General features: G+C 36.3%; 1 protein-coding gene across 1 annotated transcript; it reads right to left on the reverse strand.

Moving 5' to 3' along the window:
* ctns (cystinosin, lysosomal cystine transporter) lies at window positions 1-8,542 on the reverse strand. The gene is made up of 10 exons (XM_056266538.1): window positions 8,215-8,542; window positions 8,052-8,130; window positions 7,872-7,959; window positions 7,011-7,114; window positions 4,549-4,686; window positions 4,355-4,454; window positions 4,065-4,184; window positions 2,103-2,273; window positions 503-620; window positions 1-405 (listed from the first exon to the last, which is right to left on the reverse strand). The coding sequence occupies exons 1-10, from the start codon at window positions 8,276-8,278 to the stop codon at window positions 236-238; spliced, it is 1,152 nt and encodes a 383-aa protein (XP_056122513.1). The 5' UTR covers window positions 8,279-8,542; the 3' UTR covers window positions 1-235.
* Between the last annotated feature and the right edge of the window lie 5,205 nt (window positions 8,543-13,747).

Genomic DNA, 13,747 nt, shown 5'->3' on the forward strand with positions numbered 1-13,747 from the left:
TAGTTTACCTGAGCATCAATTTATTGGAATAAGAAAAATGATTTATAAATATATAGACTAAACCATATGAAACAGGTGCTCTTTTGCTTTCAAGATATACCGTATATATATATTTGTCTGCATATTTTGAAGTAAGATACACATTCCCTTTAATAGATGGTTCACACTTTAGATTAGTACAAAAAGACATAAAAATCCATATAAAATCATCTTCATGTTATCGCTATGTTCCCAATCATGTTTTAACATCAGTTTGGTGATCATTCTGAGCATCTAAATCATGATACAGTGGCTCTTTGTTTCTATACAGACAATAATGCTGTATTATGAAAATGACGTCAAAGAATATGGAGAACACGCCCAGTCCAAACTTTGTGGGGTCTCCAAATATAAACTTCCATTTATCTGTCAAGGAAACATAAATTTAAAACAATTATTTGGGTGCATTCCAACTTCACATAAGTGTTTCGTATAGGAAATGAAAGTGTTTGTGTGGTCTCACCGTTGTTATAGGCCTGAAGGAACATCTGAATCAAACTGAAACTGCCCCCTGTGAAGTCCAACAGCACATTCCCGATACTCCATCCCTTTGTGCTCTGCCTGCGGTAGTTCATGTAAGCCTGAAAAGTAATTCACAATTATTTTAAGTGTAAAATATGTTATATAAAATATTCTAACCTGTTTTCAATAAAGAATATGCTTAAAAAAGACCACATATTTTTGAATAATGGAACCAGGCTTTGTGGAAATGTCTAGAATATGTAAACAATCAAGTTTTGTTTTTAATGCAATTGATCCATATTTGAATACAGTATATTATATATATTTCATCTCAATGTAGGCAATAATTTAGGCAATAGCACTCCATTAAGATTAATAACAAGCGAGCTTAGTTTGTCATTGGCATAAAATAGCATCATGCAAGGTCCAAAATGCTACCTTAAAAGATAAGTATTGCCCCGTTTGAGTTACTGTTTTGTTTATTTGTTTTTTGAGTGTGTTTTTATAACCTAATATAATTAAGCATCACGTGAGCAAGAGTGGTCTTTTCCCCAATATCAATATGATTGCAAAACTGATTTTATAAAACAGTTAAAAATCAATAACTTAATTATATTAACTGGCCAAGACTATTAGTAAGATGAGTTTTGTTGATACTGATTTCATTTGATGGTAGCAGTGTTAATTAGTTTAAGTAATTAAAAGATCAACAGTATGTAACTTTGCTTCCTATATATACACATATATGCAGTATATATTATTTATAGGAAGCAAAGTTACATACTGTTGATATTTTAATATACTGTGTATATAAAATATTAATTTTGGGTCAAATTTGATTCAAAGGAAAAAATATATATTTCCTATTAATCAAATTTGACCCAAAAATTTATATTTTCTAAGATTTAGCCCTAAAACGTTACACAAATTATGCAACACAAAAAATCAAACATTCTACACTTCAGGACACAGATAGGTACACTTTCTTAGAATACAAGGAACCCTTCTAATGTCCTAATTCATTGGAAACTCTTTCTCAATCTACTGTTACGAGCCACAAGTACAAGCAAGTGTACACTTCTGTTAAAAAATGGGGAAGTGTGAAATCTATGTTTAGCATTGCAGTGACCTGCATCAAAGTCTACTGCACTGGTCTATATGTAGCCATCCTTTTTAAAGGGATAGTTCACTCAAAACGGTCAAATTCTGTCCTCATTTACCCACCCTTATGAAATTACAAACTGACATTTTAATCAATACAAATCCACCATGGCTCTCAAATTTCTTTCACGCATGTTAATATTCAAACATGATGTCATGACAGGTTTGATTCTCATGTTTCTCATGACTGAACAAAACACACCGAATGCTTCCAACTGAATGAGATTTGACAGCTACTGTACAATGGATGAAGATTTTGAACATAATGAAGTGTTGTTTTTGGAGTTTGACAGCCCCAGTTCTCATGCACTTTTGTTTGTAAGAACAAAAAAACATTTGATATACATCTCCTTTGTATTTCTTTAAGACAGAATTTGAATGTGTGTGTGTAGCTTTAAAGCATTGTTGTGCTGTTGTGGTGTGAGATAGGAGAGTTGTACCTGAGGGATGTACTTTACAAGTGTGACACCCAGTTTAATGTAAGAGAAATAGTACAGATAATCCAGCCAGGAGATCTTCTGTGCCACAGCAACAAACAGGGAGACGAACGCAAAGGTCCAGCCAATCACTAATAACCCAATGGCCACTTTGGAAACCTTTTGCCCACCTCTCTAAAGAAAAAAGAAAAAAAGTTTAAGAACAGTTTAAGAAGCAATGCAATTTCACTCTCTTAACCTTTTTTTATAATTGTAATGTTTTTATAATACAAAAAATATATACTGTTTTTATTTAAAAACTACTAATTTTACTAATTATAACTTGTCATAAATTGATTACTATACCATTTACAAGTTTGGGGTCAGTAAGATATTTGAATGTTTTAGAAAGAAGACTGCATTTATTTGAATAAAAAAAAATACTGAAAAAACAATAATATTGTGAAATATTTTTTGATTATTATAACAACTTTTCCTTTTTAATGTGTTTTAAAATGTAATTTATTCCTATTGAATTTTCAGCATCATTACTCTAGTCTTCAGTGTCACATGATCCTTCGGAAATCATTCTAATATGCTGATTTGCTGCTCAAGAAACATTTATTATTATCATCAATGTTGAAAACATATGTGCTTCCAAATAATTGTTTTGTGTAATAATGTGACAACATTTTTCAGGATTCTTTGATAAATAGAAAGTTCAAAAGAACCGCATTTATTTACAATATATATTTTTTGTATAATGTAAAAATATGTATTGTCATTTCTGTATTGAGTGAGTGCATCCTTGCTAAATAAAAGAATTAGATAGATAGATAGATAGATAGATAGATAGATAGATAGATAGATAGATAGATAGATAGATAGATAGATAGATAGATAGATAGATAGATAGATAGATAGATAGATAGATAGATAGATAGATAGATAGATAGATAGATAGATAGATAGATAGATAGCTTGCCGTCTGCTGTGTTGTGACCGAAAGAGCGAGCAAGAGCGTGTGCAAAAATAAATAAATAAATAATTTATACAAAACTGTTTTTCGCGTGTGCTCTCACACATTCTTTTGGTCACAACCCAGCAGACGGCAAGCAAAACACAACAAGTTCATGACCCCCTTACAGTCAACACCGAGGGAACTTTAATTTTGGCGTTTGAGTTCCAGAGGAATTTATGTGACTGTTACACCTGGTCACCCTGCAAAGTTTCATAACTTTGATAACTTTTCATTTTCCTCTCAACATGACATCATGACTTTGCGTAAACATACACGCCACTTTTCAAGTCAAGTGGCGTGTTATCTATACGCATTTTGAGCTATCCGCGTGTATGTCCACGCCGAAATCTTTTGCGTGTATGTCTACGCCATTAAACGTCCGAGTGATTCGGCGTGTATGTGTACGCCGTTAAATGTCCGAGCGAAACGAAGCAAAATCTATATCTACATCTGTGGAGTGATATTTCTTTTCCTAGGATGGTAGGAGAAGACTCATAAATGGTATTAACCCCAGTGACGGGTAGGTTTAGGGACGGGGTTGGGGTAGGTCATATATTTATATATACATAATACAGTAATATAACGTTAAGTCAAAGGCGTTGATAAACACGCTGAAAAGCGATTATGCGTGTTGATAGCACGCCAAAAATGGAAATACGAATTGGCGTGTCATACATACGCCATTTCATGAGATCAGTCTGTTCCTCTGGTGTGCTGACTGCTGGGGGGGGGCAAAGTTGAATTGCAATTCTAAAATACAGCATATTGCAAAAAGGTATTTGTTGTAAGAAACGGATTTCGGGGTTCGGCCTTAAAATGTAACTGTACCGGACGGGTCGGGTAGGGTTAAGCGATCACAGGTGCGGGCTTCAGTTTAAAGCCCGTGCAGACCTCTAGTGTGTGTGTGTGTGTGTGTGTAAAATAATATATTGTTAATATTTTCACATTAGTGTTTCTATGTTTACCTCATAGATGGCACACTGGCAAATATAGACGAGAGTGAGAACCACTGCATGGAGACTGAAGAAGACGTCATTGGCATCGACAGGAATGACTCCATTCGGATCTTTCTTCAAGAACTCCTCCTGTAGATGCACCATTGATCATCTCCATTAAAAAACTGCTAGTAAACAATCAGACAATAGCTAAAGACAGTATACTGCTTTAGTACAGCTAGCACTAAATTAGACCTTTAAACAAAATGTCATTTTTTACAAATAAATTTGGCAACCTGAAAGCTGTCAATTGCATGCACCTGTATATAAGTCACCCAGAATAGGCCAACGTTGAACACACTGTAAGCAATGAATCCAGTCAAGTTGAGAGCGAGGAAATCAAAATTGAGGCCTACCACACTGTAGGAAACAAAACACACATGTTATTCATCATATTTTCATTCAGTCTAAATCATTCAGTCTAAATCCTTAAATCTCAAAGATAATCTTGTACCTTCGTCGTTTCCAGTTCTCAAACGCCTGTGGGTAGAACGACACGGACCAGGCCAGGAAGTAGATCCAGCCAATGATTTGGTTGATGATGAAAAGGACGTTGCTTCTGACAATCAGGAATCTGATTCGTGTTTCAAAGCTGGAAAAAGAGAAAACCCCCGCTAGCCGTTATTTCCAAGCTGTTTTTTCTTAATGCACATCTAAAATAATTCTACATATGCTTTTATTTTTTTAATGTACTAAAGCCAAAACAAATTATCTAAATATTATCTGGAAAATATCTAGTGCCCATATTGTGCTTTTGCAGATATTTCCTTTCATGCAGTGTGTATTATAGCTGTTTGTAAATGCAAAAGGTCTTCAAAGTTTTAAAGATCACATTAAATGGAGTTATGCAGTCATGCTCTTCCAAAGGATGTGGTCTCGGGATGGATTTGATATGGTAAAACTAAGGCCATCGTTACTGTTGTATCACTGTGTGCATTTTGTTTTCAACATACAGTGTAAGCAGTAGACCAATCACAACAAACTGGCCCGTCTGGCCAATCAGAGCAGAATAGGCTCTCTGAAAGGAGGAGTTTATAGAGACTGAAACCTAGAGTTTCTCCTAGAGAGAGTTTTTGACATACGATGCATGTAAACCTATTGTAGGAGACTTCCAAAACAAAATTAGGAAATATAGCACAATATGAGCACTTTTTTCCCTCACAAAAGTTTTTTTTTTTTTTTGCTGTTTAGAATTCAAATATTGAAGAAACTTTTTCAATTCAATGTTAATTTGATTAACGAAATCTATGTTTGTCGATTACCTTTTTTCTATGACTGAGACGATGACGAGAGGACACTAATGTCATTATAACTGTGACAATATCAACAGGGAATATCATTGACGAAAAAAGGCGAGACAAAAATGTAGTAACAAAATAAAAACTTCACCAAAATCTCTATATTACAGACTGTTTTGCTGGGGGGGGGGGGGGTGTTTCTGATGGTGTTTCTGATGTCAAAAACCAACCAAAGTGTGACCGTCAACGAGTGGATCGCTGAGCGTGTGAGTGAGTGGAGGCGGGCTAATTTGCATATTCATAGAACCGCATATGAGGCAAGGGTGTAGAGTTGCATTCAAGCTATTTTAAGGCATGAAAAAAAATTAAGGAAAAATCATTTGAAAATGTAATTTTGGTGATCAAAGATGAATTTTAAGGAATACAAGTAATGACTACAGGGGGACTTTAATAGCCTGGTTAAAACCAGACCATTCTCAGTTGTAACTGAGTTATGGTCTGGCAAAGCGTCATAGACAAATCATTTCCAGAGGGGCGTCACCAACGGACGTCACGGATAGACCTAAAACCAATCAGAGCGATGAAGGAGATGACGTATGCAGAGCGGCGGAGAAACATCTCCGAGTGTTGTTCTTTGCTCGGTTTTTAACTTAAAGGAAACGTTCAAATGGCTTAAAACAGACGCGATAGCTGATTCGAACGAGTGATGTTCGACGGCGGCATCCATCTTTGTAATGTAGGCTACAAAATCTGCTTCAAAATCCCAGCGCTGTCGTCATCGTGTAAAGCCCGCCCCAACGTGTCTGATTGGTGCCTCGATTTCGGCGGATTGGAAATGGGCCTTAAATGAGCTCTTTGCCAGACTAACTTTCAGAGCAAATCCAAATTTGCCGGAAGTTGTCTGGGTTTTGCCAGGCTAGGACTTTAATGGAATTTGGAATGGAATTTCACCGTTTTATTTTTTGAGAGAAGTTTCCAGTTTTGCCTGTTTTCATAATGTAGAGAGTGTGTTATTTCATATGATAAATAGCCTACAATAAATCAGGAAACTACCGGTACTAGATGAGGTCAAATAAACCATGCATATGAGTCGACATTCTCTTGATTTGTGCTTATAGATGAAATCATTTTGATGAAATGTAAAAATACATTTCTCAAATGACAACAATCGCTGTGATTTAAAATTGAGCAAAATAAGTAGTCGACTAAACAAAAACAGGACTCAAATATGAGAAAAAATAAAAAAGTACATTCGGCACAGGACTAAGAGACTAAGACTAAGTAAAAAAATTGCTGACAAAATGAACACTACATAGCACGTTTAACACTAAATACAGTTCACCTTTTACCCAATGGCACACAAACACCATTCTGAAATCCCCTGAATTAAGGAACTAATAAATAAATAGAACTGGTTTTGCAAGGTGCTGACGCAAATGTCTCTAAATTTGGTTATAATCCATCCACTCGTGTTGCTTCATACCGTAACTGACAGAATAAAATAACAGTATTGGAAAAATGCAAACTTTATAAAGAATGGCCATATGTTGGACAAAATGTAGGCTGAAGAGTTCTTGAGAAACCAATAGGAAGCTGTAGGAGAAGATCACTTGTTTCATTTTCATCCAGTGCTATGTTAAATTGGTGACAGATTAAGAGAATTTAGCTTACAACACACCTTTTTATGCGAGTGTCATTGCTGTAAAGGTAAGCGGTCAACTGACCAACCCCTTTTGTCTGCACTTCAAAAGATACAGACGTGTTTCCTGCTGGCACAACAACCTGTGCGAGATGATGGAGGACAAACATAGATTCAATTGTTTTAAGTTAATGTGATTATTCATGTATAAATCAGATAGAAAAATACAGGATTATTAGATTATGATTAAATAGATAGATTGGATATGGATGGCACAGACAAAGAGATTTTTATACTGAAAATTACTTTATGTTATGTAATGTTATGACATGCCTTGTAATATAAATCTAAAGATGTAATAAAAAAGCTCCAATCCAGAATTTTACATATTCCGTATAAAAGCAGGCGTCAAAACATAATATGCAGTAGAAAAACAACTTAATTGTTTTTTTTTTATTGCCACAAAAAACTATGGAAGCTCATGGAATAAACTTTGTATCTCACAATTCAGATTTTTTTTCTACAGAATTGCAAGATATAAACTTCCAATTTTGAGGGGAAAATGTCATCTCAAAATGTTGACATTTTGTTACAACTGTGAGTTGATGAGTTACAATCATCTCGTAATTCTGAGCAAAAAGGTCAAAATTGTAAGATAAAAATGTTGCAATTACCTTTTTATTTTATTTTTATTCAGTGATGGAAACAGGCTTCCATAGAAAACAGTATTTTTCTTGAACATGTACAAAAATAAATGATTAACTAAAATAATTTACTAGTTCCTATCTGAGTGAACTGTAATAACATAATCTTTGTATTCAACAGCGAATTTTGAATATGATTAAAACAGAAGGGAAACAGAACATTTGTATTAAAATATGATAGAAAAAGTGCACAAACCTCATCAGGCAGTTGAATTATTGAAGAGACATTTCTTGATGAATATGTGATATTGAAATAAACGGTTACAGATGTGTTTAACGATGAACTGTAAATGCAAACACATGAGAAGCCAAATTGAAATGATTTCCCAAAATACATATTTACTCAGTGATATTAGAGTGAATACACACATCATACCTTAGTGTTATGTTGATGTTTCCCGAGGATTTTTCCTGTAGATTCACTATTGCTGGCGCTTTGATGGTCACCTCTGTATCTGTAAATAAAGTGATAATAACTTATTTGTTTCCCCTTGTGTAATATCTTATTTTTGTAGGCCTATTTAAAACATTATACTCACCATCAAACGCCGTATGCGCACAGACAGAAAGCGTTAGGAGAAAAAATAATACAGTGTGTATCATCTTGACATTGCTTTTATAATCTTACAGGAGCGTAATTATTACTGTTCAGTCATGCGCTCTCATTAAATGTAAAGCGTAAATAATTTTAGCACGTCCAGTAGTGTTTGAAAGACACAACTCAGATTAACTACATATCATCAACCGTCAGTCAGTCGATGAGTTAGTCATACAGTACATATAAATCAATGAGCGCAAACTATACCACAGGAGGAAACTGTTTATCAGTCTGTAGTTCCGCGTGCGACATGTTGGATCACATGACTCGGGTCAGCTGACTGTGGGTCGCCTCGCCTCATCATGAACCGCACAGATAAAGGTGTGCGAAAGCTCTGCGTGTGTATCCAGGTTTCCCACAGTTTGCTTGGATAACAATGGGATGTCTTTATTTTCGGTTCTTGAGGTTGAGGTTACAAGTCATTTTGCGTAGAGGAGCCGGAACAACTTTATGCGATTGTTGTTCTCAAATATTTTGTAGAGATTTTTCCTCTTGAACATACGTTGATATTACCTGAAAATCACACAATTAGTTTCTGTGAATTTTGAACAATATGATTTTATTTGCTACATTTTATGTGCATAAAAACAAATTTAGCAAACAATTATTTGTAGCAAATGATATTTTAATATGATTTTTTATTTTAAAGTTCCCTATACTTTTTTAAATATTACCTTTCATCCAATGTGTAATGTAGCTGTTTGTGAATCTAAACGATTTGCAAAGTTGTGAAGCCGAAAGTGCACGATAAATAAAATTAATGTCTCCCAAAGCAAAGAAGGGAAATTGACTCTGAACCACCTAAACGAGTCGTCACGAATTGGAATCCCACTTCCATTACAGCTCCACGTCACTGGGGTAACACATTTGCCTAATGCCTGCCTACGGTCTTTATTGGCTGCCCGTGGCGTGAACAACATCTACTTTGACCTGCCCTCAAACGCTGTAGCTAGCTGCTGGTCCGTATTGAGTACATGTCGAGAAGATGCTGTTTTCTGCTCTGCAAAAGCAAATTCTCTTTGTAAACACATCCAAAGGATGAGTGGTTAAAATGATCACAGCGATACAAGAGCAGTACAACCTTTTGACAATTGCTTCTCAAATATGTGAGGTCTAAATGGTATTTACAAACTTTTATCCATTAAAGATGGGACAGTACCCACTTTATTTGGACCAACTCCTTAGAATCACAACCCGTAAGTATGATTAATTATTGATGTATATATTTTCTAGCTGTTCAAAATACGTAGTTTAGTGTTTTATATTGTGTAGTCTCCAGCTAACCGACTTACTCACATTATTACTGTCTTACTAAAATACATGTACTTCTGCAAATCAGCTGTGGGCCTCTATTACCTAAAATGGTGCCCATTAATGCAGATTGTCTGTTATTCCCTTCCGAAAGGGAACTCGTGCTGCATCCCCTAAAACAGGGGCGGAGTGGCAATCGGGAGAGTCGGGAGTTTCCCCGGTGGGCCGGTAGTGTTTCGAGGCCGCGAGGGTCGGTCCGATAATACATTGCAAGTTCGCCATGCGCACTTGGGGCCCAAGCGAGGAAAAAAAATAATAATAATTCTACATTTTTGATAACGGAGCGTATATTTGCACTAAGTGCCTGTCTTTTTAGCAAAAAGACGCTCTTCACGAAACAGCTATAGAGGCGTAGGGCGTGAAGTGCTAGAAAGTAGCTTTTGACGCGTTCGACCCGAGTTCGAATCCACCTTTTGCCGAACTCTCTCTTCTCCCTTTTCCCAACACATATGAGATGTAAAATGTACCGCCTATACAGTGGCGGATCTAGAAAATTTTACATGGGGGGGCAAAGGGGTGGCAAGAGGTCTTGGCAGGGTGGCAGGGGTAGACGGTACATGGGAATCCCTATATGTGAATTGCTTTAACAAAACAAACACAAAAACACTTTTAATCATTATTAAATGATTAATGTTATTGTTTAATCATGCCCTTACACACTACAAAGGTTTTTAGGAATGATTTATTAACAAATCCCTCTGAAAATATCTTCAGAATACTGCTAAGTGTATAACTGGAAAGTTTGGTGTACATAGGTGCTACACAGGCTGAGATGTTTGTACTGGAGAATGACAAAAAACTAATTTTGAGAAAACAGCATTTAAAGATTTGTAATGTAAAAAATCATACTTTTTTTAGTGGAAACAACTATTTACAGACACAATATCTTATCAAATCATTAGCAACAACAATACAAACCACCTAAATCACAGCATTTATGGCCTTCAACTGAACAGAAAAACAGTCAAAAACGCATATCTAAATGTCAGAGCACGTCACGTGATGCATCTGAACGAATCACGTTGTCAGAAATTGACATCAGCCAATGAGATTTTGGTTTTAGAGTTAAATGCCCATTGTACTTTCACGATTGGTTGCTGATTAAAAGGAAATTACCATATTTGGATACGACAACAATGTACAGGAGAGAGAGAGCTTTCCAACGGAGATGTATGTGATGACATTGACATGCAGCGATCGCGGAGCAGCATGTTGATTTAGAACGACAACTTTTGTTGAATTTAGGAGAAATCTACTGACGCAAATAGACAAAGTGTAGTAAAATAAAGTCCTAAATGTGTTTTTTTGGAATTTTTTTCACCACAAGTCTGAAAGAAGACATGTTATTGAAGACAAATAGCCCAAAATTTTAAAATTAACCAGTGAAAAAACCCCCGATGTTTTTGTGTCTCGCCTTAAGCTGTTCTTGTCTTTACTAAAATCAAAATTAGGCTAATCAAAGGGAAGAGTGCTCTTACAAATCACGAGGGAGCGAATTGACCGCTGATTTTGGCTAATGTAATAGACGCGCTGTTTTTGCTGATGCTGAATCGTCTTTAGTATACAATACATTCATTACAAATGTAACTTTAAGTTAAACGTGTGTGTTTACACTACACCTGGGGAAACTCACTTCACCTTCAGAGGCTCTGGGGAAGCTCACTCTCTCCAGTCGGGTTGCAGGGCCACCTTACCGCAGCAGACTCGCTGTGTGTGTGTGAGCCGCCAACGCCGCCCGCTCTGCACGTTTGAATCAGGGACGCAGGGGGGAGGGGCTAATAATATATTTAAAATTAAAAATTAAATTGTTCACTTTTGGTAAATGTATTGTTTAGTTCATTGTTTTGCGAAGCTTGTGGACATAGTGGCAGGTTGTTTTTACAAGTACAGTTTTTGGATCATCAAAGTTAGGGGGGCAGCTGGGGGGGCAAGGCTCTAGAGTGGGGGGGCACCTGCCCCCCTTGCCCCCCTGTAGATCCGCCCCTGCGCCTATACCATAAAGGTCTCTAGCGTTATATTTTGCCAACGAACTAAAATCGAAACCATGATGTGGCTTTGTGCCTTTATAAAACAGCACAAGACTTTAATTAAATATAGGCATTCTGTTTGTGCTGGATTGAAAGAAAAGTGCGCTCTTTGCTCACGCGATCAGCATGGTGATCTGTGTTTTCTCCAAAATAAAAGCTCAAGGGTTTATTTCTTGCAAGTGAAGAAATTAGGACAAAAGTATTTTAATTTTCCTTTACTAGTGTAATGTAAGCTAAAATATACTTTTGAAATATTCATTTTCATGTATACAGTACATTTAATTATGATTTAGGACTAGGTGAAACAATCCCCTGTTTAAGACCTGAGGTATGAGTGGTGACGCTGCATCTGTGGTGGTTACAAAAATATATAAATAATAGATAAATATGTGATGTGATGTAAGACGTGACAAAACAAGAGAATGTGTTTCTTAAAGTTTCTTCTTTCTTAAAGAGTTTATTTCTTAGAATGTGTTTCTTAAAGTTTCTTCTTTCTTAAAGAGTTTATTTCTTTGACGATTGATGTTTCCCTGCTCAATCGCTCCATTATTTGATTGCTTTTCCCTTTGGGAGTGTTCGCCTCCTGGGGGAGGGGGCGCGGCGGCGCGGCGGCGCGCGCGCTGCTAAAACAATACACAGACTTCCATGACTGAAGCAGCAGCTCTGTGTCCTGTGTGCATTATTAATCTCCCCTCATCAGGTATGGAACACATTGATGCAATTAGAGTATGTTCTTGACATGTCAGAGTTTAGATAAATGTTAACTACCGGTACATTGGTTAAAGTGTTTAATAAGTTGACATGTTATTATTACTGAAATGTAAAAGTTGCTTCAAGTGATGTCTGTGTGTGTCGCGTGTGCTAATACGCATTCCATGCTAGTGATGGAGACCATGCGGTCTCAGAGAGATGGTGCGACAGGCGCGTCGTTAGACATGGGCATTCGGGGCTTCAGCCCCAATAAAATTAATTTATTGATTATTATTATTTTTTAATAATTTTGTATTTATATATAAAAAAAAATGACCGGGTCTTTTAATCTATCCTTCGGAATCATGTATTAAAGACGATTAAAATGTGTTCAAGCAGATCAAAGTTACTATGGTTATAGTTACAGCACGCTTGCATTTAGAGTGCGCACCAGAGGAGAGAGAGAGCCATGTTTGTGGCTTCTGGTGGTGGTAGCTATTATGGACATTAGAGGGGGAAGGTATACTATATGAAAACTATAGTATAATGTGAGATAGAAATACAAATTTAAGTCGTTAAATTCAAGATCACGTAAGGTTTCCCTCCGCTGCGGCTGTCAGTCATTCTCCATTCAGCATCAAACAGCGCGTTGCGTTTGGTTACGACAGTCAACGATAAAACTCTCTCCAAGATGATTCAATGTTACTATTATTATACTTTATCGGACGGTAGATAAAGCTATATGGTTTCGCATAAAATGACTATATCTGGACTGTATTGCTTAATATTCGTTTCTACCGATCACACTGGAGAGCACTATAATTGTTCTTCACGCGTACATTAACTGAAATTTAAAACTGTTAAAAGAAAAGGCTCAATAAATTATTGCATAGATAGATACTGTTACTGTATAATACACTATGCATCGATATGCCTTTCCTTTGTGCTTTGAACTTTTCTGCGCGCTGTGACTCTGTGTTGCTTCAAGCGCATCATTCTGCGCTCGAGATGCGCATAAGCGCTGTGTGCCGCACATGAGTCTTTCATAATTATATCATAATACTTTTGCGCAATGAAAGATTATTAATAGCTTTTTTTGTTCTGTTCTGTCCTATCTATCATATGTTGCTGCCTCATTAAACAGCTGTGCTATACATTTAAAAATGTCTTCATTTTATAGTAGACTATATATATATAGCCTATAATAATTGATCTTTCTGATTTTTATCTTGTTTTTCATGAATGTATTTTACAACAATACAAAGAGCAATGTGTAACGTTTTACCTGATTTAGTGCTACACTTAGGGTGCTTCTCATTTCTTATTTGTGCATCCTCGTTTCCTTTCCTCGTTTCCTTTCCTCGCGTCTCAGCTCCACCCCCTGCAGGACGCGAGGGAAGGCTGCAAGGAAAAAAAAATGAGGACGGAGGAATTGAATGAAAGCTT

This window comes from Rhinichthys klamathensis, unplaced genomic scaffold, assembly GCF_029890125.1.
Source record: "Rhinichthys klamathensis goyatoka isolate OS25496 unplaced genomic scaffold, OSU_Roscu_1.1 h1tg000249l_1, whole genome shotgun sequence".
NCBI lineage: Eukaryota > Metazoa > Chordata > Actinopteri > Cypriniformes > Leuciscidae > Rhinichthys > Rhinichthys klamathensis.